Source organism: Coccomyxa subellipsoidea (genome assembly GCF_000258705.1).
Source record: "Coccomyxa subellipsoidea C-169, whole genome shotgun sequence".
In the NCBI taxonomy this organism is placed as follows: domain Eukaryota; kingdom Viridiplantae; phylum Chlorophyta; class Trebouxiophyceae; family Coccomyxaceae; genus Coccomyxa; species Coccomyxa subellipsoidea.
Window position 1 is genome coordinate 375,394 of NW_005178037.1, and position 27,305 is coordinate 402,698.

Sequence of the window (27,305 nt, forward strand, 5' to 3'; positions counted from 1 at the left end):
TAGTCAGAAGAGCTCTTCTGACTATTATATATTGAGCTTCATGCCACTCCATGCGGGTGTTTGTTATCAATAGGCTTTGCCATTGCCATCCATCTTCCTAGGATGGCACAAAATGGTATGTGATACATTTTCCCACAATGAAGGAGACCAGAAAATAGGTTGTGTTGGGGGATGGGTGTATTCAGGGATGACTTTGGTGTCTTCCAGTTTTGGCAAGACAAGGCTTCTGCAGCTTCTAAACCTTGAGTGAAAATTTTTCGAGCAGTTTATCTAGCTTTCTGCCTGCTCATGGTTGTTTTGGAGTTTCCCTGTGTTGCCAGTACCGCTCCGAGACAGAGCTGCTGTTTCCCTCAGTGCAGGCGGGTGCAGAGTCAGCGTCGACATCCCGTCCTCTGGAAAGTTGAGGATCCACTCTGCCCCATCCCGAAAAGTTTTGACAGCCGAATATCCGCGCAAGCAGATCCAAACGTACCCTTTGACTTCCCACAGGAGGATCCGTTTGAGAAAGCAACAGAAGAAGACGACCCAATGGCATCCTCCGTCAAAGCGATTGTCGACCGCATCATCCTTGAGTATCCGGTGGCGGTGTGGTACGCTACTCCATATAATATGCTTTTGAAATTTCTGGTGATCTGGGTTGAGCAGATTGCAAGGTCGAGGTGTCTGCTCTGTTCGTGACACACTCACTGCCATTAGGCACGCGACATGGCCAGATTTGACGATGCGCAGGGGCAAGAGCTACTGCCCCTACACGAAGTTGACCAAGGAAGCGCTGTTCGCCGTCCTGCCTCGGAGCAAGGTCCACACCGAGGACGTAAGTGACCGCCTCCCCTGTTTCCTTGGACCAGAGATGCAGTAGCTAATTTTGTGCCTCATGTCACATACAAAGCAATCCCTTCACAAGGCCAACGTTGCAGTCCTCCTCCTCCTTGCACCCATGGTCAGTTGCAGACTGCAGAGGCATGCACAGGCGTTGCTGCCTTTTGGCAAGTGGCAGGACTGAGCAGGCAGACATTAGTACACACTAGAAACTCACAGAGAGCTGCAAGTACACCAAGGTCGGCCCAGTTTTAGCCTGCAAGTGCTTCCAGGTGTCTGATTGCTGACTTTGAGCAGGGTAGACAATCCAAAAGAATGATAGCTGATGCCTGATCTGTGTGGCTGGGTGCAGATTGACCTGCGCCCGGACGGTGATGCAATCCAGGCCTACCTGACTCTGCTCACCGGCAAGCCCACCGTGCCCTATGTCTTCGTCGACGGCGAGTTCATCGGCGGCTCTGAGGTGCTCCACTGCTTTGTTTTTGCACTCCTAGCATTCCCCTGCAATTTAAGTCCTGCTCGATTCTGAGAAGCATGCATGCAGAAGCATATGCCCCCACTGCATGATGATTTGGACAGCACTTGGCTCAGGGACCGCTTTTTGCTATTTCCAATGTCAACTGTGAGACAGGGAATGGGCATTCTGGCCGTCATGCATGCCATGCTCCCACAGCATGCCGATGGACAGCGGGGTGTCTCTCAGTGACTCCTTGCTTGCATCAGATGTCAACCAGACAAGTGACGATGCTGCCATCATTTGCTAGTGATGCAAATCCTTCAGCATGCTGTGCCAACTGCTGGCCTGACAGCAAATGCTTCCTGATGACTCTGCCCTGCCACAGCTGTCAGCTGTCAGATTCAAATGTTTGAAAGGCCTTCTTTATGGCGTGCCGCAGGAGACCATCGCCCTGCTGCAGACTGGCACGCTGCCTGCGCTGCTGGCTGCCAGGGACACGCGCATGCCCACGCCCGGACCAGGAGTGACCACCTGAGCGCCAGATCATCAGCAGCAGCAGCAACAGCCGGCGTAGCACTGCGCACATCGCGATCCATCCATATACCATCTGCTGCGCTGCGGTGCAGTGATCTGCCTGTGCTGACACAGCTGCTTCAAGCAGAGGACACAGTCTCACCAGCAGTGTCTGTTGGCCGTTCAACGCATGAGATGAGGCATGAAAAGAGGCGACAACCAGCTCGCTCAAGACTAGCAAGGGATGGAATGCACGTGCGCCTCGAGGGTGCCTTGATGTAACAACACTGTAAATTAGAGAAGGGTGTACACCAGAGGGCCGCAGGAAGCACCTGCAAGGGAGAGATGAGAGGCGCTGAGGGCTGGGATCTTGTGGTGCGAGTTGCCTGCACAGAAATGCATCCTGCAGACAATAACTGCCGTTTGAAGAGATCTGAGAAGACCGAGGTGATGGCTCTGAATTGTGTTGACATCAGTCACATGGTGTTGTGCATGGTGCCTCACAATTGCATCAATGATATGTGCGTGGTGTCCCACAGCTGAGATTTTCATGCATGGAGCCCATGCCATGGACTATGATTGCCTGCATTTATTGCCTGCATGATGGCTAGCAGTTGGTTGACATTGTCAGCTTGACATTGCTGTGGCTGTACCGTATAGCCGTGTGACAGCCATGCATGTCTCAACAACTTTGAAATGCTTAAAATTTTACTGTAAGCACATGAATGATGCAAGCATGCTTTTGCATCGCAAGATATGTTTTTTTAGCTTGGAATTGCAGTATCCAGGAAAGCAGATGAGGTTGAGGGGTGGGTTCTGCCCCTAATGCAGAGGAGCTGTGGGGAAGCTCGTTCGGCTGGGAATGTCTCACGTGCGTTTGGCGAATGACGTGAAGCATCAGCTTCTACTCTGACATAAGGAAACGTAACACCCATTGCATTACTCTACAGAGAATTTCTACACACATGGGAGGATTGTGCTCAAAAGCGAAAGAAAAGGCAGAGACAAAGACCAAAGGAAAAGAACCAAATCACCCGGTGAACACGCCTCCAGATCCGCATCCCTCAACATACGGCTCTAGACTAGACGCAGCAGAGGAAGGACAAAGCGAAGGAAAGATGTCTACCAAGGAATTCGTCGACAGCAAGATCAAGAACGGCAAGGTCGTCGTGTGGTGAGTCACAAGGATCCATCCAAAAGCTTTGTGCACGATGTATTTTGGGAACGAGCAACTATTTTGAAATGATCTGCTGCCATCATACATTTTTGAGATTACTTATGGATATGTATAAATCAAATGCACCATTAAATGCAGTAAAGATGGACGCTTTTGTACATCACGTGTTAGGATCCCAAAGTTTGTGGTTCTGGTCTGAAATCCACGATTGCACAGGTCGAAGTCATACTGCCCCTACTGCAAGAAGGCGAAGGATGCGCTTTTCTCTCTTCTGCCCAAAGATGCCGTGGATGTAGAAGAGGTACGATGACAATACAGTGAAGATGGCATTTTATGCTACACTTCTACGCCCTTTCCAGCTTCATCGCTGTTCGAACCAAAATTCTGTGCCATATCTCGAATTCTATTTGTCAGCAGCAGCCTGCCTTGCCTAACTTCCAGTAGGTCAAACACTTAGGAGTGTAGGATAGGAGCAATTATTACGGTTGCGTCAGTGTTCTCAGAAGCTCCGAGAGATGCCCTTCTGGACTTAGATTCCCTATTCTTCAATTTGTGGACCAAAATGAGTTGGGAGGACATAAAAAGGACAGATATTCTGCTGCAGCTACTGCCTGGCTTCCAGCTCATCACGTCTGCTCCAAGACTTTGATCGTCTTGTTGTGTCTGCGCAGTTGGACCAGCGCTCAGACGGCGACGAGATCCAGGACTATTTACAGCAGCTGACTGGGGGCCGCTCAGTGCCGCGTGTATTCATTGGGGGCAAGTTCATTGGAGGCGGCGATGACACAGTCAGGATGAAGAAATCTGGCGAGCTGCAGGCGAAGCTGGCCGACGTTGGAGCCATGGCAGCCTGAGCAGTGATGAAGCTCTGAGGGGATGAATAGATGAATAGCTGGAGGGGGCAGCAACAAAGGGGAGGTAGTTTTTGGAGCCTGGCTGCATGCTGTTTGGGTTCTAAGCTGGCAACATGCTGCTGAAGTTTTGTGCCGATGTAAAAATGTAAGAATTACTGGCCAATAGGGTGAAGTGCGAGAATCCAAGTCTAAATCCACTGCAGTTTCACCCGTCAGGGCCATCAGATGCCAGGGAACAGGCAGAATGTCAAACACTAGGGTATTTTTTATTCGATGCGGCGATGCTACGCCCTAAACAGAGCAGAGGAGCGCCTTCTGCTGGTGGTACTTTGCAGACGCATGCTAGACCTCTGCGCTCCTGCATGCATGCTTGGCGCTGCCTGGGCTAGATCCTCTACCTTGGACTTGATCTTTGCCAGCCGCACGTTTGGGTCCTGTCACACGAGGAACATTTTGTTCACACATGCACGACACAGTCAGCGGCGAGCTTCTCCAACACTCCTATCTCGTGCAAAAACGACTGTGCAAAGCAAACATATCCAACAGAAGATCATTACCTTTAGAGAGTGGTTCCTTTGGCGGTCTCTCCTGGATCGTGTCTGGTGCTGCTGTGCCCTGTAGAAAGCCTCCGCTGTGGCCCAGTCCTTGAAGTTCCACTCCTCCATGACCCCAGCAACGGCAACCTGCTCCACAGCAGCCAGATACACCCTTCAGGACACTTGCCGCATCATTGCATGCATGCATATGACTGCATCTTCCTCTCTACTGGGGATCATTCATCATACAGCTGCCCTATGTTCACCTCTGCACAGGGCATGTCGGGGTCATTCACTGTTGAAGTAAGTGATATTTCTGGGTAGGAAGATCTGTAACCCACTCTTCGGCGCAGCTCTTTGTCAGACAGCGGCTCTGCATATACAACCTCATGCAGTGAGCTTCTCTGCCCAGGGGAGGCATCTCCTGATAGGCAAATTTCCCCTGGTGCACTCTCGCTTTGCGCAGACTTGCTCTCTGCTGCACATGCGACCGTTGATGCAGCATGCTCTGACTCTTCTGGTGATCCTGCCGGAATGTTGCTGCCGAGTCCTGGCACATTCACACCCTGCCTGCTGCCGCCCTCCTTATTAATGTGAGTCACTGATGAGCTGGCGGCCTTTGTGACGTCTGCGTCAGAGTCGCCAAACATGCTGTCATCGTCCGATGGCCAGCAGACAATGATCTCCTCATAGGAAAGGACCCTACTGTCAGCCTTCTCTTTGCCTGTCACGCTCTGCCGCATCGCCCCTGTGTCTGCCATGACACTCTCCCTGAATAACGTCGCTCTGCTATATCTCGCTGACGAGCCCTCATCTGTGCAGCTCACATGATGGCTCTCAAGAACTGGATCCACAATCTGACATCCACCCTCTGAGCTTCCTGGACTGGCAATGCATTGCTCCTCATGCGCATGCGCATGCAATCCGGTAATCGCAAGCTCAATCGAGGCCCCAGGTTCTGCCACGCCCAAAGATACCGGGCCCAAAGCAGAGTCCCATGCTGCGGCAGGCATTGCAGCTGCTGCAGACTCAGCAAACCTCGCCAGGGCAAGCAGCTCAGCCTCATCATCATCACTGGTGCAGCTGTCTGCAGGTGACTCATCCAGCGCTGCGCTTTGGTCAAGCTGCGAGCTCAGCTTCGTGCGGCGCAGCATGCTTCGCACCCACCAGCCGCGCACCGCTGCCTGCACCACAATATAAATCCCTCAGACCCATGAACCCGTTTCGCCTTCAAGCGATATCTGCAAACAATGATGTGCTCTCCTTTATGGATCAACGCCAGCCGGCTCCCATTTGCTGACAGGACGAAGGAGGGAATCCAATGATGCCTCACAGCATCATCCATTGAGACAAACAGTGTGGGTATTGCAGGGCTGTCACAGCAAGCCAGGAATGAGAGTGCCAGGTCTTCGAGCGAGAATAGGCAGCAGGTATTTCTCAGTTCAAGACTCTATATGCTTTACTTGGTCTGCACAATAATAGGCGGAGGCTCCACCTGGATGATCAGGGCAGCACGCTCCTCGACCGCTGACCGCTGCCGGGCTGCTGCATGCTCGCGCTGAGCATGATGAGCGGCTCGCCTTGTGCTGTGAGCCCGCCAGGCCGCCTGTATTGTGATTGCGGACCGTTGCCGCAGCGCCTCTCCCCGCTCTAGCAGCCGCCGCACCCTGCCCGCCATCCTCTACAGACCAGACTTTGAATTAGACTGTTACATATTAATATTATATGACGGTGCTTCCACGAGATTTCATTGTTTATTGTTCCAACGTGGCAAGACTGAGGGGCGTGAAAGACCCAGAACGGCTGCAGGGTTTAGTATACAAAGTACGAATGTCTGTTAAACGGTTATGTAACTGCTTGTTGAATGGAAATGGAAATGGAAGGAAATGGAAATGGAAATGGAATGGAAATGGAAATGGAAATGGATGGAAATGGAAATGGAAAGAGAGATAAAAATGGAAGTGGAAATAAAATGGAAATGGAAATGGAAATGGAAATGGAAATGGAAATGGAAATGGAAATGTAAATGGAAATGGAATGGAAAAATCCTGCTTTTAATGGAAATGGGAATTGGAAATGAGATGGTAAAATCATGCTTTTACTGCCAAAAGGCTATGTACGTCCAGACAAGGTGCAGTTGAAGGCTGCCACAATCCTGACCCTTGTTGGACTCACCAGAGACAAGCAAGACCCAATCAACCGTGGGCACGGTGCTCAGTAGTTAAATGGAAATGGAAGTGGAAATGGAAAGGAAATGGAAATGGGAATGGAAATGGCAATGGAAATAGAAATGGAAATGGAAGTGGAAATGGAAATGGAATGGAAATGGAAATGGAAATGAATGGAAATGGAATTGGAAATAAAATGGAAATGGTAATGGAATGGATGGCAATGGAATGGAAATATAAATGGAAATGGAAATGGAAATGGAAATGGAAATGGAAATGGAAATGGAAATGGAAATGGAAATGGAAATGGAAATGGGAATGGAAATGGAAATGGAAATGGAAGTGGAAATAAAATGGAAATGGTAATGGAATGGATGGCAATGGAATGGAAATATAAATGGAATGGAAATATAAATGGAAATGGAAATGGAAATGGAAATGGAAATGGAAATGGGAATGGAAATGGAAATGGAAATGGAAATGGAAATGGAAATGGAAATGGAATGGAAAAATCCTGCTTTTAATGGAAATGGAAATTGGAAATGAAATGGTAAAATCATGCTTTTACTGCCAAAAGGCTATGTACGTCCAGACAAGGTGCAGTTGAAGGCTGCCACAATCCTGCCCCTTGTTGGACTCACCAGAGACAAGCAAGACCCAATCAACCGTGGGCACGGTGCTCATTAGTTAAAACCGGCCCCTGCCAGCCGGGGCCAAGAATTGAAATATCAGATTTGAAATAGATGTTTGAAAGTATTGCTGTCCCTGCTGATGCCCTCTTTTTCAGGGCAGCATATCCAGGCCTGGCAACTTCAGATCCGAGCATGGGTTGCTTTCTGGCTGTGTCCGGGATGTATGAAAGAGTGCCCCCAGTGTTATCAGCGCTGTTCATTCCATGCCGGCACCTTGTGACCCATGACTTCCACACATGGCAGGGGAGTTGTAAAGAGGAGCTCGGAAGTGCAAAAACCAGAAATGAACAATGCAAGGAGCCTGCGGACAATGGGATCTTTCTACGAGTATGAAGGTATACTTCACCTGTGAGAGTGCCCAGTGCCTGCGCGCCAGATTGTTGTGATGCATGACCGCCAAGGATGCTGCATTGACGCGTTCAGGTGCACGCGGCTCTGCTTGCGTTGACGCCCCTGACGAATTGACTGAGAGTGGGTGGTTACTGAGAGCACTTCCTGCCCTCCTCATGCCTGCATGACCTAGCAAAACCAGGTACAGAAGCATCAGCACCAAAAAACAAGAGTATCAGCAGCTGCTTTTGAACTCCAACTGATCGTGCACAGGCAATAGGTGTGCACAGCCCACATTCTGTGAAGTGCATGATGGCAGTAAGGCTTGCCAACTCACCCAATTGGAAAGGGGACCCTCTGGCAGTGAGCTGCCAGCGTAGCAGAGCAAGCGGAGTGACAGAGGATGCTGCCAGGTGACTTATTAATCTTTCCTCCAATTCCTCGTGTGGCACCTTCGCATGGCTGTGCTCCTTCTCCAGCTGAGGGAGCAGCTTGCTTCGCTGCTCCAAATACCTGCCAGCACAAGTTGCAAGCTGTCATTTCTTCTTCAAATCTGACATAGAACAACATGCATCGTCAGTTTCGGGGTGAGTATGAGAGAACTACGATGGCAACAAACACACACACTAACTGAATATCTGCCTGTGACTTTCACCAGCCCTTGCGATTCACATTGGCTGCAAAAAATTCTGAAATTTCTCTTCTTGTCAGTTGACAAGCAAAAGGGAATGTAAGACTGAGCGTTGTAGGCTGGTGGAAGGGCCTGCCTGGCATCTGTCTCTACAGGGTTGCCGTTCAGGTATAGCTCTGCCAGAGATGGGAGTGGCAGGAAGGCGTTTAGGACGGTCAAATTACTAAGCTGGTTGAATGACAGGTTGATCAGCCGCAGTGCTGGCAGGCCATGCATGGGCCCCACGCTGCTGATCTCATTTTCTTGCAGATAAAGAGCCTCCAAGCTCGGCATGCATGGCATCGGCGGTAAGCTTGTCAGCCTGCACAAAGCATCCTTTATTCAGGAGAAGGCAGAATGCAAGACATGAGCGCCAAATTAGAAGAACCGACTGCGCTACGGTGGTAGTTCACACAGTTGACTGTCAATACATGCTGCTCAACGAGAAGGCTTGTGTGATGTTCCAGCGATCGAGTGCACATGCACATGGGATCAATGGGATTTATCATATGAAGCTTGTGTGCAGACCTTGCCTCTGGCAGGAAAAGAGGGCCTAAAAATGGAATAGGTCTGACCTGTTGCCGTTTAGGACAAGGTGCCTCAGGGAATCCAGCGGGAGGCTGGTGGTTGGGAACGCCGTCAACTGGTTCAGACCGGCGTCCAGGTGGCACAGCCTGGTGCAGGTTTGCAGCCCTGACAGTGATGCTATCTGGTTTCCTTGGACGGACAGATAGTCCAGCATGCTGCAGGCAGAGATGCCTGTACACCACATAATCCTACGTTGATCAGTATCCATCCTCTCCTTTCCTTGCCCTATTTCATGGCACATTCTCTTTCATGGCGATCAATAAAGGCCATGAAAGTGAACAAAGAACAAATTTTCCAGAAGGCAGGGAAAACAGCAAAATCTGCCAGTTGTTCAGCTTATGTTCAAAAAGGTGGTGGAAGCAGGATTCACCTGCAATGCTTGTCAGTGAATTATTGGCCAGTGACAGCCAGGAAAGGGCTGCACTTGGCAGGGCGCCTTCCACACTTATGAGCTTGTTGTCATCCAAATTGAGTTTCTCCAGTGCAGAGCAGCACTGCAGTCCTCCCAGGCTACTGATGCTGTTCACACTAAGATCTACCTCCCTACAAGCAGACAGAAGGTTTTGACCTCACAGTACTGAATGTGGTGTCCTTGTCACACTGGTAGTTTGCACAGCCTCGGACAGAACAATGGTCTTGAAATGTGGGTGCACAGCGCGCACCTGAGCAGTGTCAGCCTGTTCACACCCTTGATGCTGGTCAGTGCATTGTTGCTGAGATTCAGCACTTGCAAGCTCAAGCAGCTCTCCAGTCCTGCACAGCACAGGTTTTCTGCTGAAGGATCAACTGTGAACGGTTGCAGGCTTATGCCGTCCAGATCTAATTCCAACTCTGATCGGGAAGGGTCTGAACATCAGAAAACTGGACAAAAAGGGTAAGGTCTTGGAGGGCTTGCCTGAGATGCTGGTGAGGCAGTTGGACTGTGCATACAGTTCCACCAGGCTGGCCAAACAGCTGAGGGCACTGCCAAAGCTCCTCAGATGCTCCAGGCCAAGATTCAACTGCGTCACCTCCCCACAGCTACTGCCCTGGAGTATGCCTGCCAGCTGACCGCTCGTGAGCACCCTCCCACTCTCTGCACAGACATGGATAAACTTGTTCAGCTATTTAGAATCAGGATAGTCCAGAGCTTAGATCTGATGATCTTATTCAGAAGGGCGTGGTTAGTCAAGATGGCCCCAATGCTCTCTGGCAGATCATGTAGCACTGCAGCATAGGGGTCATATATGACAGTAAGGTCTGTACGGCAACTCTTCCCGGGTAGACGTTACAGCTGGGGGTTTGCACAACCGATCAGGCCAGATGGGTGCTGGCTTGCATCGCTATCCCACCTGATGAGTGATGCCCCTCTTCTGAAGTGCGAGCAGATGTCCTAGGGCGATCCTGGGCGTGCCAGCCACCAGTGCCCTGGTCAGGCGCCTCCTGCAGGCGGCTCTCCAGCAGCCTAGCCGCCGCCCTGACCTCATCTTCATGTGCACTCACCTGAAAGTAAGTAGTAAAGCACATATGGCGGTATTCTGTGCGTGCAGAGTCTGCACTGCAGACGCATGCATGCCAGTCACAATAATGCATAAACCATTGTGAGTCCTGACAGGGGGATATCTTGTGCTATGCAACACCATGGCACAGCATAGCATGCAGCAGGTGTTGAGCAGACGTTTCTCCCATTCACCAAGGAAGGTGAAAAGATAAAGTTCTCCAAGGAAGGAAGAAAGTGCGGAGTACCAGCCAAGCTGTTGACAAGGCAGATGCAAAGGCGGCAGCGTCCGTTCGCATGGCAGCCGCCTGCAGAGCCGCTACAGCTGCATGCTGCCTCTGCTGCAGCTTCTGTTTAGCTGCCTGCAGCTCCTGAGCCAACTCCAGCTGCTCCGCTTCCTCAAACAGCCCTGCAACAGTAATGTCAGCGCTGTCAACTTGACAGTGTCAAGGCACATCAAATCCAGGTTTGAGGTGGACAAATAAACGAATGTTTGTGCCCTACACATGTGCAACACTTCTGCCAGTAGTCCACGGAGAAGCCAAGCCGCCATCTTTCTGAAGTATAACAATTGGACTACTGGAGCTTGGCTTGCATGCAGACGTGCTACAGTGCCTACATTCTCTATTTATTTTTGATTGTCGAGGCTCACCTGACAGCTGGGCTGCTGGGCTGGTCAGTGCCTCTCTTGCCAGCCGCACAGACACTGCTGTTCTCCGCGGCGATATGAGAGCCATTGCCGCTGCGCATGCTGCGTCTGTGTACACACACCAGCTGTCAAGATTCACAACATGTCACCATTGAAAGTACTCTAATCATCATAAAAATCTTCATCAGTGTTCGCCTTCTGGTGCATTACACAGTTGAGCCGAAAGTTTTGGCCACTTGGCATGCCATGGAGCGTTCTTGTCCATTTATCAGTCTGCATGTTTTATTCTTCGAGGGTACAATATCTGAAGTGGCTTACCGAGTCCTAGGCTCGTAGCCCAATTGAAGGCTGTCTGAAATGACGCACTGCTGAAAGGGTCAGCTGCGGCAGCTTCCATGAGTTTTCTGGTAGCTTCCTCGTCGCGTGCGCAGCATGCCGCCTTGACTTCCCGCAGCATGGCAGCTGCGCAGCCCTGAGAAGCTGCGTGTGCAATGGCACCTCGCACTTGAGCTACCGGCATACCTGCGATCGTTTGCAGCATGCTAAGAAAGAAGATGAGAGTAAACGAATTCGTTGTGCTAGTCATCTGGCATTCGTCAAGTGAAAGTGTGCATGCAGGTAGCCCTTTGTCATCCTATCCTCTCTACCAGCTCGCATATTTGATACGCTAATTGTCACATCACATTCTTGTACAAGACTTGCAAAACCACAGTAAGCAGCATTTTGTTGATATTCCTGGGCATTCTGGACCCACTAAATACTGGTGAGACTCACTCTTCAGCGCCCTGTGCAGCTGCCTCTCAGCAGCAGCCTGCCGCTGCGCGAGGACACTCCTGCTCGCCAACAGGGCAGTACCCAGGCCATTTTTGCTGTCTGCCTCCCGAGACACTGTCCCCCAGACGACATCCACATTTGTCTGCATGGCTGCTGGCAAGGAACGCCGCTTGAGACGAGCAGTGGACAGCAGAGCGCTGTGCTGACCGGGCGCCAGCCTGGCATCTGAATTCGCCTTGACAGCCCTGGGGTGCAGGGGTGCAAGTGGGCCCACTTTCTGCCCCTTATTGGGCAATTGTGTCGATGCACGTCTCTGTGTCAGCTGACTCCTCCTGCTCAGGAGCATCTGCTTCTGAGGATGACTGGCTTTGTATTTCCTCCATGCCCTGGCAATGCGGCCTGCAGACAGCACGCAGGCACATCTGAGGCCAGCTCTCAACGCCACTGAACAAAGATGCCCCCTGCTTAAGACCCCAGAGCCTGCATCATGTGTTGTCGTGGTGGAAGGAGGCTCTGTTCATGGCAGATTATTAGCAGAGATGTCCATGCAGGTGGTTACCACTCCATGACCACACCTGCAGCTACGTGCTCCCTGGCAAATTGGAGTACCGCCCGCTGCACCTCTGCCTGCATTTTCTGGCGCTCTGCCAGGTGGGCGGCCTCCCAGCTGGCATGCTGTGCACGCTGGCGGTCCAGCTCAGCGCACAGCGCCCTGGAGGCCGCCACCCGTTCTGCCAGGTCATCGCCTTCCTGCTGACTCCCATGCAGCCCTGCTGTTATCTCTGCTGCTCCTGCTGCACCTGCTGCTGCTGCTTCTGCTGTTGGGTCAGCTGGTCGCATGAGACCTGGCTGGGAGTCCATGGAGTTTCTGCTGCTGCTGCTGAGCTGACCAGGAGAAGGTTGGGTGAGGCAAGGAGGCCTGTGGTGCTGTGAAGCATGTCGGCGCAGGCTTCTGGTTGGCTGACGGTGGGAGGCTGTTTGGCGCTGCCTTCTGCTGTCAACGGGACGGCTAGTGTCTGGCTTGGGTGGTGTGTGGGGAGAGCGCGGGTTCTGGGTGTGGCATCTGGGCGCTGCTGGGGGTGTTGCGATATGCTCAAATTCTCTCTGTTGAGGGTCTAGGATGCTCTCCTTATCGCTGGAGTCTGCATTCCCTTGGGAAGCTGGATGTGTGTTGGCAAGCTCCGAGGTGCTTGCTGCACTGTCTCCCTCTATGCCACATACTGCGAGTGCTCTGATAGAGCGTGCAACTTCTGACTCCTGCGCGCACTGAACCAGTGATTTCTAAACATCAGAACTTCCAGCTGCAGGCTGCAAGCTCTCATGCGAAATGTCTCAAAGCATCATCGTTTCAGTGAGGGAGCACATGGGCAAGGCAGCTAGTTTAGTTGTCGGGTCTCACATCTGCTCCATCGTTGTTGTTCCCTGCTGAATCTGAGATAAGCGCTGAGAAACATGGCTTTATGCTCTCGAGTGCTTCTCCAATATGCTGCAGCGCTCCCGTGTTGAAGTCCAAGGCATTCTGGTCTGCCACTTTTGTAAAGTCCTTGTGCTGTAGTTCGGAATCTTCTCCGCTGATCGAGTCTGCATAATCAGCATCTGGATTGTAACTTTCTGCAAAATTTTCGAGCAGCCTTGACAATTCTGCCTCTGCGTCGAAATCTTCGGTGCTCATCGTCTTGCGGCATCTGCCCTATATGGTCCAGAAGTCAAACCGGCATTGACAGCGTGGCTTGTTGTTCATCTCGCAGACTTGAGCGGATACGGGTATTTTTAGAGCTCTTCTGCCAGGAAGAGGGTCGTTTCGCCCACCACATGAAGGATACTCTTTATCATCGTAACCTTGGAAGTTGCTAATGTGCATTCGGACTGAGTGCGTATCTTTTTTTGCTATAGCCAGCTCTCGTCTAACATTGCACTTTTATTCTGAGAAGCAGAGCGGAACCAATTCGTGAACCGAGACATGCAGAAACACAGATCAGAGTCCTTGGCCAGAAACTTCCCTGCACGTGACAGTCACCCACCAAAAAGCGAACAGCCGAAGCATCGGTCCATATTTGAATATTGTGCCACCCCGAGGTGGAAAACTGACACGAGCTTCCACTGGGCTGCTGCAAGACGCATGTCTCACAAGTACTGATATAGTCTCACAAGGCCACTCCTAAAAGGGGTCCTCCTAATTCATTTTATTGACTTCTGCCTTCTGCAGTCTGCAATTGCAGCACACAATTGTGCAGGGCTGCTGCAAAGGCCCATGGGGCAAGTCCTCATTCACAGTCGTGCTGAACAGGTCACAGGACTCCTGTGAACATGAATAGAACGGAGATATAACCTAAAAGTAGCTGCACAAGGGTGCGCCCAACCAGAAAACAACAACTAAGAAAACACACAGATTCAATAGCTGCGCCGGCGCCTCTCAAGAATGATCGGCCCTGGCTCTCTCTAGATAAGCTTGTCCCAGCTCGGGCTCACTTATGATTCTATATCAGCGCTACTACAAGAATACAAGCTTGGCTGTTGCTGTCACAGTGGCTGTATGTCATATCGGAATGGCGAATTTCACAGCCACGGCTGCAGCAATGCATCTCTCGCCGTATTGCTGCGTCAACGCAGACCATGCAACCTGTTTACACCCTCCTTATGCCAGCCAGTATCTCAGAAACCAGCCCCTTCCTGGCACCTGAGCTCTTCCCAGTGCCAGGGTCTATGAACGTGTCCTGCTGCGGCTCTGGGGAATCCTCCGGGGGTGTCTGCAGCTCGGCCAACAGCTCTGGCACAGCCTTCTCGGGTATCAGCATCCCCACCAGCCGCTTCCTGTCCTCGCCTGCAATCAAATATCACACTTTCAGACATGGAAAAGTCCTAAACACCTGCTCAGTGCTGGCGCTCCGTTGAGCATCTCAGGCAAGCAGCGGTGGCCTTTCAAGCCACCAATCCTTCCCGCATGAAGATGCGCACATCCTTTATACCCCTGCTTTTTATGCCTTCCAAACAACGTGCCGAATGGTTCATCTGCTGGCCTGAACAACGTGACCTTAGAGACAAGGCTAGCAATAGTTGCCAGTCTGCCGCAGAAAACCCGGCATTACACTGCCTTACTACAACCTCACAGCATGACACCTTTGCCGACAAATGTCACATGCGTGGCTAGGCATGCGCGCACTGGTGGTCCCGGGCGGACGACGCTGGGCTTGGGCACCCACAATAAATAGAGCACAATACTATGCGATATAGCACCCCCTGCATATCTAAATACTAAATACTAAAATACTAATACTAAAATACTAAATACTAATACTAAATACTAAAATACTAATACTAATACCAAAACACTAAATACTAATACTAAAATACTAATACTAAAATACTAAAATACTGAAAACTAAAAAATTACTAAATACTAAATACTAATATACTATACTTAATACCAAAGCTCATCGTGAATGACAGGCATGCGCGCACCGGTGGTCTCCAGGCGGATGACGCTCAGCCGCCGCTCGGCCGGCCGCGGCTGCGCGGCCAGCACGCGCTTGACCTCCTGCCACACCGGCAGCACGAGGCCGCTGACAAGGTACAGAACTCGCACGCGCGCCCCCGCCCCGGTGCGCTTCTGCGCCGACGCCTCGTACGCCTCGGCCCAGACCCGGCCGGCACGCGCGCGGTCCACTCGATCGTACCTGCGCATGTCCGCACACGCTTCAGCACCTGCCGGCATGTGCGGGCTGGCAGGGGCATGGCAGTGTTGGAGTGCGAGGGTGCATTGCCAACGTGTGTGGCGTCAAGTCACGGTGCTAACCTGTGATGACCACAGTACTGACGACGAGTCTTGCATGAGAGTACTCTTATTATTAAGTGAGACAACCAGAGAAGGCAAGAATACAGGCATGCAGAAACCTCTTTTCCTCTGCACTCTGCACTCCCCAGGTCATGGAGTATTCCTGGTTGGTAGGATCAGTATTAGAGCCTATAGACTGTGGCGCACTTGTTGCGCAGCTCGTTGAGGTCGATGGTTTTGCCGCCCCTGCCCGTCACCGGTCGCGTCAGCCTGAATCGCGGCGGATTGGTCGCCGCCACCTGTCACACATCGGAAGAACCGTCCTCGATAGTGTAACTCCCGTAAAACGACCCCAGCCACAAGGAAATCCTTGCCATTCCCAAGGCTGCAGCAATGGAGAGCGATAAATCTACGTCAGCTGACGAGGTCAGAAGCGCGGCACAACTCCTTGCCAGACACTGGTGACAAATATGGCTTTACAGGAGGTCAGTGATGCACCCCAAACTGCCTACTAAGACCAAGAACAAGTCGTTCCTTCAAGTTTGATGAATGAGACAGACAAGGCACCTGCAGCGCTAGCAGCACATTGGCGCGGCCGGTCTCTCGGCTGGTGCGGTAGAAACCGCTATAGCCGCTGTGCGCAGTGTCACCCTCCCCCTCATCCATGCACACCACGTCCGAGTCGCTCTCATTGCCTGCCGCCGCCGCCAGGTCAGCGTCTGCCTTAACGCCTGAATTGGCAGCCTGCCCGCCGTTTGGCACCTTCTCCTCTGAGTCTGCAGCCGACCCCTCTGCGCCGGGCTCCTCCTTTCCGTTTAACGCTGCTTCTGCTGCCTCTGCTGCTTCAGCCGCCTGCATGCAAATAAAGAGGGCTTGAAGAAGCACATTTTCAGTCTGTCAACTTGATAGAGTCTTCATAGAATCCACAAACAAAGAGCCTCTTGAGCATGTAAGCAGTGCTACAAAGTGAAAGTTTGGGCATGCAGTGACGATGACCAGGCGATCAGGTGCATGAGCAAGCCTTCACAGATGTATTCCTTGCGCTGTTTTCTGATAGCGAGATCTTCCTTTTCAGCAGCCCGGCAGTGGTGTAGGAAAAAAACAATCGCTTGCCTGCTTGCGCTCGGAGGCGGCCTTGGCGGCGGCGATGGTATCAGTGAGCATGGCGCACGCGTGGGACCATGAGACCCCCCGGTCCACCAGCACCTTGTACAGCAGAGTGGCCGCGCCTGAAACCTCGTCCCGCCGGATCACCTGTAATCGCACACAGCATCCCCTATCAGGATCTTACTTTTCCCTCACTCTCAAAATTCCGATGGGTCTCCCGGCACCGCAAGAGACACAAGCTATAACAAAACGACGTGCAGAAGCAGAAGGCAAGTGCTAAGTCTCACCTACATGCTGGTTCTCATATGGGAATGTTCTGGCACTCTCAAGGAGAATCACATGCTTTCTGCCGCAGCATGCAATCAAGGCACAATAATGCGTCCTTCTCTAGCCTCGAGAGGGGGCGGATAGATGTGGCAGTAAAGCTTTTGGCACAGATTTATTAATATACCCTCATCAATGACAGATCATGCGCTTAAATGGGCGCACCTGGGGCTGTTGGGCGAGAGTGATGGCCGTGCCTGACACGTCCACAATTCCCTCGTCAAAGCGCCCCTCGCGGCGCGCCTGCGCGATGGTCGCCTCCAGGATGGCCTGGTAGAAGTCAAAGATACACTCCTGCACCTCCGGCTCCAGGCCCAGCAGCCTGCGCGCACATGCCCTTCTTAGTCACCGGCTAAAATCATGACCAATCGTACTGATTATCATGTCTGGTGGTGGCCATGGTTCCTGGCAAACCCCGGCATGCTCCCCTGCGGACATGGCGGTTTGCAGTACAGCCCAGGCAATATGTGCTCTCAGTGCATGATTGACAGAGAACACTAGAATCTGGGCAGTTTTGCAGACACAAGTTTCCGGATGGGGTGTGCAGCATCGCAATATATAGTGTATATCCACAGCTAGGTATAGATTCTGAAGTATCGGGCGTTTTTTTGTTTGATCTTAGGTGCCCAAATTCCCAATTAAACACTTTAAAAACACAACAACAACAGCGTCTGTGACTGCGCCTGTGACAAGGCCTGTTGTGTTTTATTTTTCCAACCTGTTGAGGAAACGAGGGACGTCGCCCTTGTCCACCTCGGCGACCTTGCCGGCAGTGGGGGGCGCGCCGTGGGGCGCGGATAAGAAGGCATTGACGTCTATGGCGGTGACGTCAGCGGCCGGGCGGATGATGCCGACGGAGAGCAGGTGCGCGCGCGCCTGGCCGTAGAACACAGCTGGCGACATGTAGCTGCCACCCGGGCGCGGCTGGCACGCCGGCGGCAGCACCATCGGCACCTCATCCTGCACAAAATGCATAAAACCCTTAGTGCTCCCTAAGCATTTGTAAGCATTTTGCGCAAAGCGAGAGAGTGAAGTAAGGACATGGCATCTGGAAACGTGGATGGCAGTTGGGAACTTGGGTGGAAAAGTAGACCAATCTTCTGACTTTCTAATCCAAGCCCAGTACTACTTATTGATAATCGAACAAGTTGCTACTCTTTGAGCACGGCAGTCTGGACAAGAAGTTGGGGACTGCGCTATGGATGGCGCTCGGATGATCCTTCACGGGCATGCAAACATCAGCTCAGCTCCCAAGAGCCAGATCTTGCACGAGGCAGCAAGGGCGCCCACCTCGCAGATGGCCTTGTACATGTGTTTGAGCGCCTTCTGGCCCCACTGGCTTTCGAAGTTGAACTCGCTCAGGGATGGCCCGGCCGTCCCGGCACGCCGATCCCCTTGGGTGAGGGCCCCGAGCGACTGCAGCCGCCGCGCAACTGCTGACGCGAATCGCTTCTCGCCCCCCAGGGGAGTGAACACGAGGCGGTACTGCGGCCCGTGCGTCTGGTTGGCTCGGTGCGTGCGGCCGAACTGCTGGATCGCTTTGTCCGCGCTCCAGGGCAGCTCGTGCGTCAGGTGCACCCTCTGCCGCTGGTTTATCATCCGCCTGTGCACATGTACAGGCTTAACAATGTATCCCAGGTGCAATGCATGATTGACCTTCAATTGAATAGACGGCAGTACAATCGCCCGCTTTCAACCTGCAGGGACTATTGGCAAGCTGATCGTATCTTCTACTCCTCTGACCGTCTCTCAGATAAGAGGCAGGCGACGCAATTGGGTGTGTTGGAGCCTGGTATCTGGGATACATTCATCGAAGGAGAACAGAAAAGCAGCAGACATTTGTGCGATAAACACAGATGAAGCATGGGAGGCATGCACAATAGCAGAAGCCCCAATTGCACGCTATGATTTGTGCTTGTTACCACAGAAGCATGGGGACCGGCAGCAGCCAGACCTGTCGGCGTGCAGGGAAATCCCAGCAGAGGCGGCCTCCGAAATCACAGCAACGAGCTTTTCCCCATCCAGAAACATCTTGCGCTCGTGGATATTGATCATCTCCAGGCTGGACCCGGCGGCCACCCCGCTCGCGTTGCGCGCTTCCCACTTGACACCGGCTTCCCCGGTCTTGCGCCTAACCAGGCGGCCCTTGCGCCCGGTCATCTCGGCCACTGCCGCCGGGCCCCCCAGCATGTCTATCAGCTGGTCCAGCGGGTTGTTGGGGAGATCCAGGCCCTGGATCGCTCGGTGCACCTGCGCATCACCACACTACGATGCTGAGTATATGCAGTGCTCAAATCAACAGGGGTCCTGCGACAGGTGTTTGGCAGATCAAATGTTTGGCAGATCAAAGACCAGGATAGATCTCTGCACCTAAGCCTGCCTCTGGAAAAAGAATCATGAGTGCCTGTATGACAAAGGGATTTTGCAAGTCCGCTGCACTGCCTCTTCTCTTCCCCGCCAAAGCGTCTGTGGCTCCACAAAGTAATTATGCATAGCAAAGTTTGAGCTCTCAAGTGTCCCCCGCTGTGAGGGAAGAGATGAAAACTTGCATGGAAAGTTATAACCCTCATTCGCCAGGGGTGCCTTGTGTTTCTCTGTCAACAACCTGTTGTCGACATGATGCACAAGGAGATGAGATGCTAGTGGTGGATGAAATGAAAAGGGAAACCGTAAAGAGGGTTCTTGCCTGCTCCTTACGGGCCAGGCCGGCCTTGCGCCGCATGCGCCACTGCTCCCTCTGCCGCAGCTCCTGCGGCGTGAATTTGCCGTTCAAACTCGAGGCCGGCCCGGGCCCTGCTGCCTCAGCTGCGCGCACCTGCTGAGCCTGCATGCAGTCCATGTGTCATCATATCACTTTTCTCAAAGTCCCAACCTCACAAGCAGATGTTTTGCGCGTCGCAAAACTCTTCCCACGTAATGTCATAACTATACAGCAAGCACAGGCAAATGCTCCTTCTCTCCATCCGTTATCCCTAGGACTTGGATACTTTGCTGACAACACCTCATGCCACTAGCGCGAGCTTGCCAGCTTACTCACGATCACCCAAAGAAACTACCGGAGACGTGACAGTGCTGAGGCTGCTTTTGATGCAGTCAGCTCTCGACAAAGTGCCTGTTTCACAGAACACCCCACCCAAACACCCAAGAGGCAGGCAGCACTGCAGTTCTGGCGCTGGCCCCTACATGAAAAGGAAGCGGAAAAAAGTGAAAGTTGACCAAAAATCCAACTCACCGATCCATTTGCCGCCGCGTCATCATCATCCTCGTCATCAGAGATGGTCAGGATTTCGGGGCCCCTGTCATCGTCCGGGTCCTGAGTCAGGTCTACCTCCACCGCATCCCCGTTGCTCTCCTCCTTGGTCTTCCCACGCTTGTCCCTGCCGGAGTCCTGCATGTCACAAATCCAAATTCTCAGACAAGTGATGCCAGAACCCCCATGCGTTTATTGTAAGTGGATGACGGTTGCAATGATGGCCAGATATTATCAAGATGGCAGGATTTGGCAAGCTGTCAAGCTGGGAAGCCAGCTGAAGCATGGAGCACGCCATTGACCACGGCCACTGGCTGCCAAACAAGAATTTATTTCAACTGACACAAATTGTCTACTGCATTAATCCATAAATAATTCTTCCAGATCAGCCCCAATGGCCAGCTTTCAGGTTCAAAAACGGCCACCGGTGACCGAAATGTACTAGACTGGTCTAGACAGTTGTCACATCTGTGCCATCTATGATGCCTGCCAGATCAGCCGGGGAACATGGTGAAGCAAATCACAGAATACTGAAGCCAAAAAAAGGGATGAGCACCTCTGCCATGGCGGCCAGTGCCTTCTTGGTCATGCGTTTTCGCCGGGCCGGCTTGGCCGCCTCGCCGCCGTTTGTGTCGGGAGCCGCGCGCTTCCTCCCTCTGCCGCGGCCACCGCCGTTCTGCCCCTTCCCTGAAGCACCCCTGCCTGACGTGGACGCTGCTGCATCAACCTCTGCACCCAGCAGCTTACATGAGTTCCTCCATGAAACTCAAAAGAAACCTGCTGTACAGTGATAAACAGTCCACACTCTTATGGGTTGGCAGCCAGCAGATCGGTACAAGAAGGGGCTTTCAGGGATCCAATGGGAGGAAAGAATTTTTGGTTTTTACCAGCTCCACATTTTAAGGTAGAATAGAAATGCTGCACTTGTGGCGAAATCCACAGCATAGGCCAAGAACATCTCAAAATGCATGACAAATTGAAAACGGACCTGGAGCGTCAGGATCAGGGGCCAGCGGGTAGTTGTCCTCCACCAGCTTCAGCAGCAGCTCCTACAGCGCAGACAGCCCACATTTCAGCACAGTACCACAGTACAAGCTGCATCGTTTGCAAATGCCGCCTGCTAGTGAGGGCCGCCAAGAAGTCCGACAAGCTGAGAGCTGGATCCTTGACAGTAATCCATCCCTAGCAAACCTCCTGTCCAGAGGACTCGGGACAACAGCTCTTACAAGCTGCCAAATAAGCCAACTGGTCACAAACAGAATGGTCACGAGAAGACAGCAGTGGCTGCTATGTAAAATCACGCGTGAAGTCAGACAAGAAGCTCTGGGGAGCACAGTCAACCAACACCATTGGTCAAAAACAGACAGCATAGTGGCAGATGGTATCAGATGGAAACAGCTGATACCTTGGGCCCAGAGACAAAGTCATCCAGCTCGCCGTCAATCGCGCGCTCGGCCACCACATCGAGTGTGCGTGCCTCCCCGGTCGACTGCAGGCCGATGACCACGCACTTGCCGGCCTCCAGCGCTGCCTGTCATCGGTGCCGGCAGCATGCTTAGCGCATGCATGCTTAGGGGCCGCCAAGGATAGCGAGTCAAGACATGGCGTCTCAAAGTGGAAGGATCCCGCAGTACAATAGACATATTCTTTGTGCCTGAACGGGCGGATCCTGATGACCAGTAGACCACTTGTAACCTCACCAATGGAAACCTCACCAATTGTACAAGTGCCAAAGGCATGGGAACCTCACAGACAGCTGTTAGTAAGCTCAGATGTGTCGATGCCCACACCGTCGACTCTCACACAAAGGGTGAGTGTTCATGAAGCGGTCTGATGTTCACAAGGGTTGCATGCACATTGTAGCTAGAACAATTTTCACCTAAGAGAATCCAACTACTCTAGCATTGCAATCTTAATTCTGCAATTGTGCGCACCCTTGGATCATGGCCAGAGGGAACTCCAAGCCTCCCGGTCTGCAACCCGGGCATTCATTGCAGCTCTAAATCCCAGTTATGAGCCGGCTGAGGGCAGGACAGCAGGAGAGGGTACTGGGCACCTACCTGTGACATGCGCACGAGGCCGGGCACTTTGGCGGCCATGCAGAGGTGGCGGAAGAAGCGCTGGTGCGCGCCCCAGAACGTGCGCCACGTCAGATTCCCCCTACGCCCCGGCTTCTCATCTCCCACACCCGCCTGCGCAACCAAGCCACCTTGAAGCTCTGAATGTGACCTTCTGTAATTGGTGACGCTGGCTGTATTCCGTTGTCCATTGCGGCTGGGGACTGAGCGTTGTTCTGGCTCAGTACACAACTTTACAACTCTGAGTAGGTCCTTATGCAATCATAAGAAAAATTCTTGCATGCACAGCCATATTTGATGCATACAGCAATCGTTTGTGAAGGACTCCGAACAGATATAGAGGCAAAGGTTCGTAGTACTTTCATGTTTGTGACGCAGTGTGAATTTTCTTTGCCGCTCACCTGCTCAGCAGCGTACAGGAACTCTCGGCGCAGCTGGTTCCACATGCGCGCGGCTGCACGGTAGTGGCTGAGCACCGGCTCCTCCAGAGGCGCCTCTACCACTTCAAACTCACACCCTGCAAGGAAGGGAAAGGTTGCCATGGTCATTTTATTATTATTATTATTATTACACGCTTTTCCTGCCGAAGGCAAGGTGCGTCTGCAGACAAGCTGCATGTAAAGGCTGCCAAATTCCTACCCCTTGTTGGACTCGCCAGATCCAAGCAAGACCCAATCAACCGTGGGCACGGTGCTCAGTATTTGTACCGCCCCCCGCCAGCCGGGGCCATGGTCATTTAAACCCGACAAACCCAGCCTGATAGCAACAAAGGTCCGACATCTGTGAGGAGCCGGCCACAATCAACATGCAGCCAGTGAAGTGGCCACCGCGTAGGATGTCAGCAAATACTACCATGGGACAAGTGACCTGCAGCACCCATTGCTATGCATCGAGAGAGGCAGTCTTATCACAATTTCTCCCTGTGTTGATCTCAGATAGGTCGCAGCCTGCAACGTGCAGTCTGCGGATGCAGCACCAGCAAGAGAAAGATAATCGCAGCTTACCCTTGAAGGAGAGCGTGCGGCAGACAAACATGCCGCGCGCCTTCATGTCCATAGCGACCAGTTCCAGCGCGCCGACACCCCGGCCGCCGACGGCCTCCAGGAAGTCTGGGAAGGACGCGAAGGAGGGAGTTCCCTCCCCCCACAGCCCCAGCCGCTCCATGTAGCCCAAGTTGCGCGGCTCGCTCGCACCTGCCGCACCAACACGTCATCACCCCTTCCGGATCTTATTCTAGGGGTTGGTATAGAGAAAGTGTGCTCAATTCACCCTGCATTTTCCTCCCTACGGAGCAGGCGGCTGGCACAGCATCCCCAGCAAACTCAGACTTATATGTTGCTATTAAAATCCACCTGTCTGAAGGTTGGTCGTCAAGGCAGGCTTCCTTGCACTCAAGACACAGTCCTGTACTTGGCCTGTCAGGGCTATCCATAAGAAGACTGCCATGCTCTGGACCCCGTGGGCAGGGATAAGGAAAGAGCAGCGCACCAGTGGCTGAGCAGTAGACAACTCTGGCATTGGGCAGCATGCGCTGCAGCTGCAGCACTTTCTCCCCCACCTTTGTGGGCTTGCCTCCCGAGTCCGGCACCAGGTTCTTGGCCTTGTGGCATTCTGCATTGCCCACATGAGAAGTAAATGTCTGATTTGTCAACCTTCACGGTCTCTTCTGAGCCCCAAAAGATAGCTGCAGCCTATGCACCCCACACTTTCTGGCGTGCAATTGCATGCATAAGATACACAAGTGGCCAAGCATTCATTTGAGTAAAGTGGGGACAGCAGCACACCGTCAAAAACGACCAGGCCGTCGAAGCCCGGCCCACACCAGTCCACAATCTGCTGTATCCTGGAGGACCCACTGTCGGCCGCGCTGATCAGGGAGGAGTACGTCAGCAGCACAACACCTTCTTTCACGCCCACCTGCATGTTGAAAACCATCATCACACGGATCAACTTTGCCCTAGATTCACTCGGACCTGGAGAACCCTGTGCACTTCAGGCGGGTCAGGAACTCTCTGAAACACCAGCGCAGCGACAGCAAGTAGCAATCACCACCCCAAGAAACGCCATACGACAACAGCCATCTGACTGCGCAGATAGGCTCCTGCACTCGCTTGTGTTTACTCCACTGCAGCTAGCAAGGAGTAGACCAATCACCTTGTCAGAGTCCAGCTGGCCATAGGGCAGTTTATTGAGGGGGTGGAGGGGAATGTCTGTGGCGCCCACATCGTCCAGATCGCGGCGGCTGTCGATGCGCAGGTCCGTGCCAATGGTCAGCCACAGATGGCGCTTGCGGCCGCAGCGCCAGTTCTCCAACACCAGCCCCGCTATTGTGCGCCCCTTACCCACGCCCGCGCCTAATAATGCAAAGACATCACCAAAATTTAACAACCTCCCCATCATGCATGGGCCCCGGCTGGCGGGGGTCAGTGCAAATATTGTGCACCGTGCCCAAAGTTATTGGGTCTTGCTTGGATTTGGCGAGTCCAGCAAGGGGAAGGATTGAGCCAGCCTTAAGGTGCAGCATGTGTGCAGGACGTACGGGGCCTTTTGGCAGGGAAAGCATGTAGTAATCATGCATTGAAGCACACCCATGACAGATCCCAGCTGCTACGGACCCCACCTCGATTGCACATATAGCACATTGCTGCATGCAACCCATGTGAAAGGCATGCTGTGTTGGCCTTGGCAGAAGGTGAAATAGCTGCAGGGCAAGGTAAACCGCGCACGACATTCAGAGAAGGCAGCATGAATAAGTGGCAAAATCAGCGCGCCCCATGCGTGAACAAATGCGCTTGCTGCTGTTTGGGTGATGAGTAAGAGGCAAAGGGAGATCACCGTCGCCGATGAAGAAAGCGCAGCGGGACTTGTCCGGCAGAAATTGCTCGTGCCGCTGGCAGGCGTACACGATGCTCTCCAGCTGGAGTCCACTCAGCGCGCCTGACTCAACCAGGTCCTGTATCTGCAGCTCGTATGTGACATCCGGCGGCTCCACCGCCCCCAGGCTGGCAGTCTCCACCACCGGGTCTGGGTGCGCCTTCCCATAGGGGAGCTTCGCCGGCTTGTAGTCTGTGAATGTCACGCCCTCCGCACCCACCTACAAGACAGACAGAACCTGCAGTTGATATATCTTCTCCACTTCCACACAAGAGAAGGCAAGATAAGATCTAATCTGCGCACACAAGCCCTCAAAGCAGCAGGTTGGGCTTGCTCTCTTGCCAAACGGTGCTCAGACTTCCTGCTTGGCGCATGTGATTTGTGATTTCCCTGCGCGGTCACCCTCACTGAGTCCCCTTTTCTCAAATCAAATAAGAGCATTGGGGTCTTCGCAAGCAGCATAAATGTGCAGTCTTCCTCCGTTGACTTCCCTGCCCTCAAATCAAATGAAGCGTAGTATCTTTGCAGCATGCGTGTGCGGTCTCCCTCACTGCTTTCCCTCCTCTCAACTCGACAGAGAGCATTGGTGTCTTCGCAAGCAGCATGTGTGAGAGTGATGGGCACGGTCTGGATTCCTTACATCATCATCTTCTGCCTCGTCATCGCTGGACTCGCTGTGCTGTGCGTAGCGCTCTGCCTCGCTCACGCGCTGCCGCTGCACCCAGTCCAGGCTGGCGCCGTTTGTGTGCATTGCCTGCTGCCGCTGATCCAGCCCACTATTGTCCCACACCTGTGACACTTACACAACGCTTCAAGCTGCAGCTTGCAACTTGCAAATATATTGATTTGGTGCCATGCTGTCTTCCTGGTGGTGTATGACACTTGGTCTGGCAAGTGGCAAGTCTCTCTCACTGCGGATCCAACGTGTCTACCCATGACACAACTGGAGGCTGCAGAGCTGTTATTACATTATAGAGACCTTTGGGGAGCCACACAAGGCTCATTGGTCTTTCAGGCAGTCTGTCACTGCCCATCTTCAAATCACACACTTCTCATGTGTCTGCATTCCGTGACAATGCTTGCGGGGGCAAATCATGATAATGTAGTACTGGCTGGTGGTCCTTGTGGTGGCATTTGGTACTTGTTGTGGCAATTGGCAACTCTCAATCAATGCGAAATGCCAACGTGTCTACCCATGATACCGACGAGGCAGCAAAGCTTCTCAGCTTTCCTTAGATATGATTTGAAAAGGATTCACAATAGCAGCATCTACGCTCAAGTTCAGTAGAACAGGATACTGGAGGGTAGAGGATAGGACTGCCTGCAGCTCTTCTTAAGTTACTCCGACTCGTACAGAAAGATTACTGCAGCTTAAGGAGTGGCCTGGGACAGCAGACTGTACCTGCTGAGGCGCAGCGCCATACTGGTACTGCCCGGCCTCCTGGTAGCCGTGCGCCACCCCATTGCCAAAATGGGCCTGCCCATAGCCCTGCCTGACGTAGGTGCCCGGCCCCACCCCATAGCCCAAGTGTGGCTGGCCTCCCCCGACCCCAGATGTGATGGTGGCCCCCCTGGACGTTGACGCTGCTGCACCTGTTGTCATATTTACATCCAAAATCTCAAAAGGGTGAAGCTGCAAACTCTACAGATGCATGGATCATGTAAAAGGTACACACAGGATGTGCTGATGTCTATGCGACTCACAGGAAGGGCAGGGCATTGACGAGGTGTGTCCTCCAGGCATGGAAGCAGGGAGAAGTCATGGCCGATGGAAGACAAGAGACATGTCACTTGCAGCAGGAGGCACGCGCCTGATCGCCAGCGAGCCTCATGCTCGGCCATCTCCCTCTGCAGCGCCATCTCATATGTGGAGGGCAGACGCTCAGCCTGGTGACAAGGTAAGCACCCATCAGCAATCATGCAACTCGATGTCACTGTAAGACCATTCAGCCTCTGACTTGGCAACCCCTGCACTGCGCTGATTCAAGGACTTGAACCCAGCTCAGATTCACACGCAAAAGTCAGAATGCGTAGATATTTTTGTCAAGGCATATGGCAATTGTGTGCACTGTTCCTTTGGGTATCTGGCAAGAGCATTCTGCTCACGTTTTGTGGGAGCACGGCCTGATAAAGATAGCCCCCAGCTTGCTGCTGCGCCTGTACAGCTTGCTGCTGCGCCTGCACGGCTTCGGGCAG

The 27,305-nt window shown here is 52.8% G+C and overlaps 4 protein-coding genes across 4 annotated transcripts; 2 read left to right on the forward strand and 2 right to left on the reverse strand.

Moving 5' to 3' along the window:
* Positions 1-528: 528 nt before the first annotated feature.
* Positions 529-1,811, forward strand: COCSUDRAFT_62421 (glutaredoxin-1; the record flags this gene model as incomplete). The annotated part of the gene is made up of 4 exons (XM_005648378.1): positions 529-590; positions 730-814; positions 1,172-1,282; positions 1,716-1,811. 4 exons carry the CDS (start codon positions 529-531, stop codon positions 1,809-1,811), a joined length of 354 nt encoding a protein of 117 aa, XP_005648435.1.
* Positions 1,812-2,744: 933 nt separating this feature from the next.
* Positions 2,745-3,981, forward strand: COCSUDRAFT_32899 (glutaredoxin). Its single transcript, XM_005648379.1, has 3 exons — positions 2,745-2,963; positions 3,183-3,267; positions 3,638-3,981. The coding sequence occupies exons 1-3, from the start codon at positions 2,908-2,910 to the stop codon at positions 3,818-3,820; spliced, it is 324 nt and encodes a 107-aa protein (XP_005648436.1). The 5' UTR covers positions 2,745-2,907; the 3' UTR covers positions 3,821-3,981.
* A 296-nt stretch (positions 3,982-4,277) lies between these two features.
* COCSUDRAFT_41251 (hypothetical protein) lies at positions 4,278-12,642 on the reverse strand (the record flags this gene model as incomplete). The annotated part of the gene is made up of 15 exons (XM_005648380.1): positions 4,278-4,340; positions 4,378-4,503; positions 5,520-5,540; positions 5,852-6,037; positions 7,999-8,059; positions 8,792-8,975; positions 9,175-9,347; positions 9,467-9,557; positions 10,287-10,341; positions 10,530-10,690; positions 10,934-11,038; positions 11,249-11,410; positions 11,912-12,103; positions 12,280-12,454; positions 12,505-12,642. The coding sequence occupies 15 exons, from the start codon at positions 12,640-12,642 to the stop codon at positions 4,278-4,280; spliced, it is 1,893 nt and encodes a 630-aa protein (XP_005648437.1).
* A 1,686-nt stretch (positions 12,643-14,328) lies between these two features.
* COCSUDRAFT_14921 (hypothetical protein) lies at positions 14,329-25,326 on the reverse strand (the record flags this gene model as incomplete). Its single annotated transcript, XM_005648381.1, has 20 exons — positions 14,329-14,525; positions 15,164-15,378; positions 15,684-15,775; positions 16,044-16,161; positions 16,657-16,730; positions 17,073-17,229; positions 17,626-17,867; positions 18,198-18,510; positions 18,862-19,139; positions 19,576-19,642; positions 19,964-20,317; positions 21,142-21,206; positions 21,563-21,688; positions 22,218-22,349; positions 22,637-22,752; positions 23,240-23,428; positions 23,724-23,846; positions 24,020-24,152; positions 24,390-24,589; positions 25,071-25,326. Coding segments are annotated over 20 exons (3,447 nt in total), but the record flags the coding sequence as incomplete, so codon positions are not given.
* Positions 25,327-27,305: the final 1,979 nt, after the last annotated feature.

Excerpts from the sequence above, each read along its gene's own strand:
- COCSUDRAFT_32899 (XM_005648379.1), top strand. The coding sequence starts at position 2,908 with ATGTCTACCAAGGAATTCGTCGACAGCAAGATCAAGAACGGCAAGGTC. Across the intron at positions 2,964-3,182 it reads AACGGCAAGGTCGTCGTGTG|GTCGAAGTCATACTGCCCCT; the intron begins GTGAGTCACAAG and ends ACGATTGCACAG. Across the intron at positions 3,268-3,637 it reads ATGCCGTGGATGTAGAAGAG|TTGGACCAGCGCTCAGACGG; the intron begins GTACGATGACAA and ends GTGTCTGCGCAG.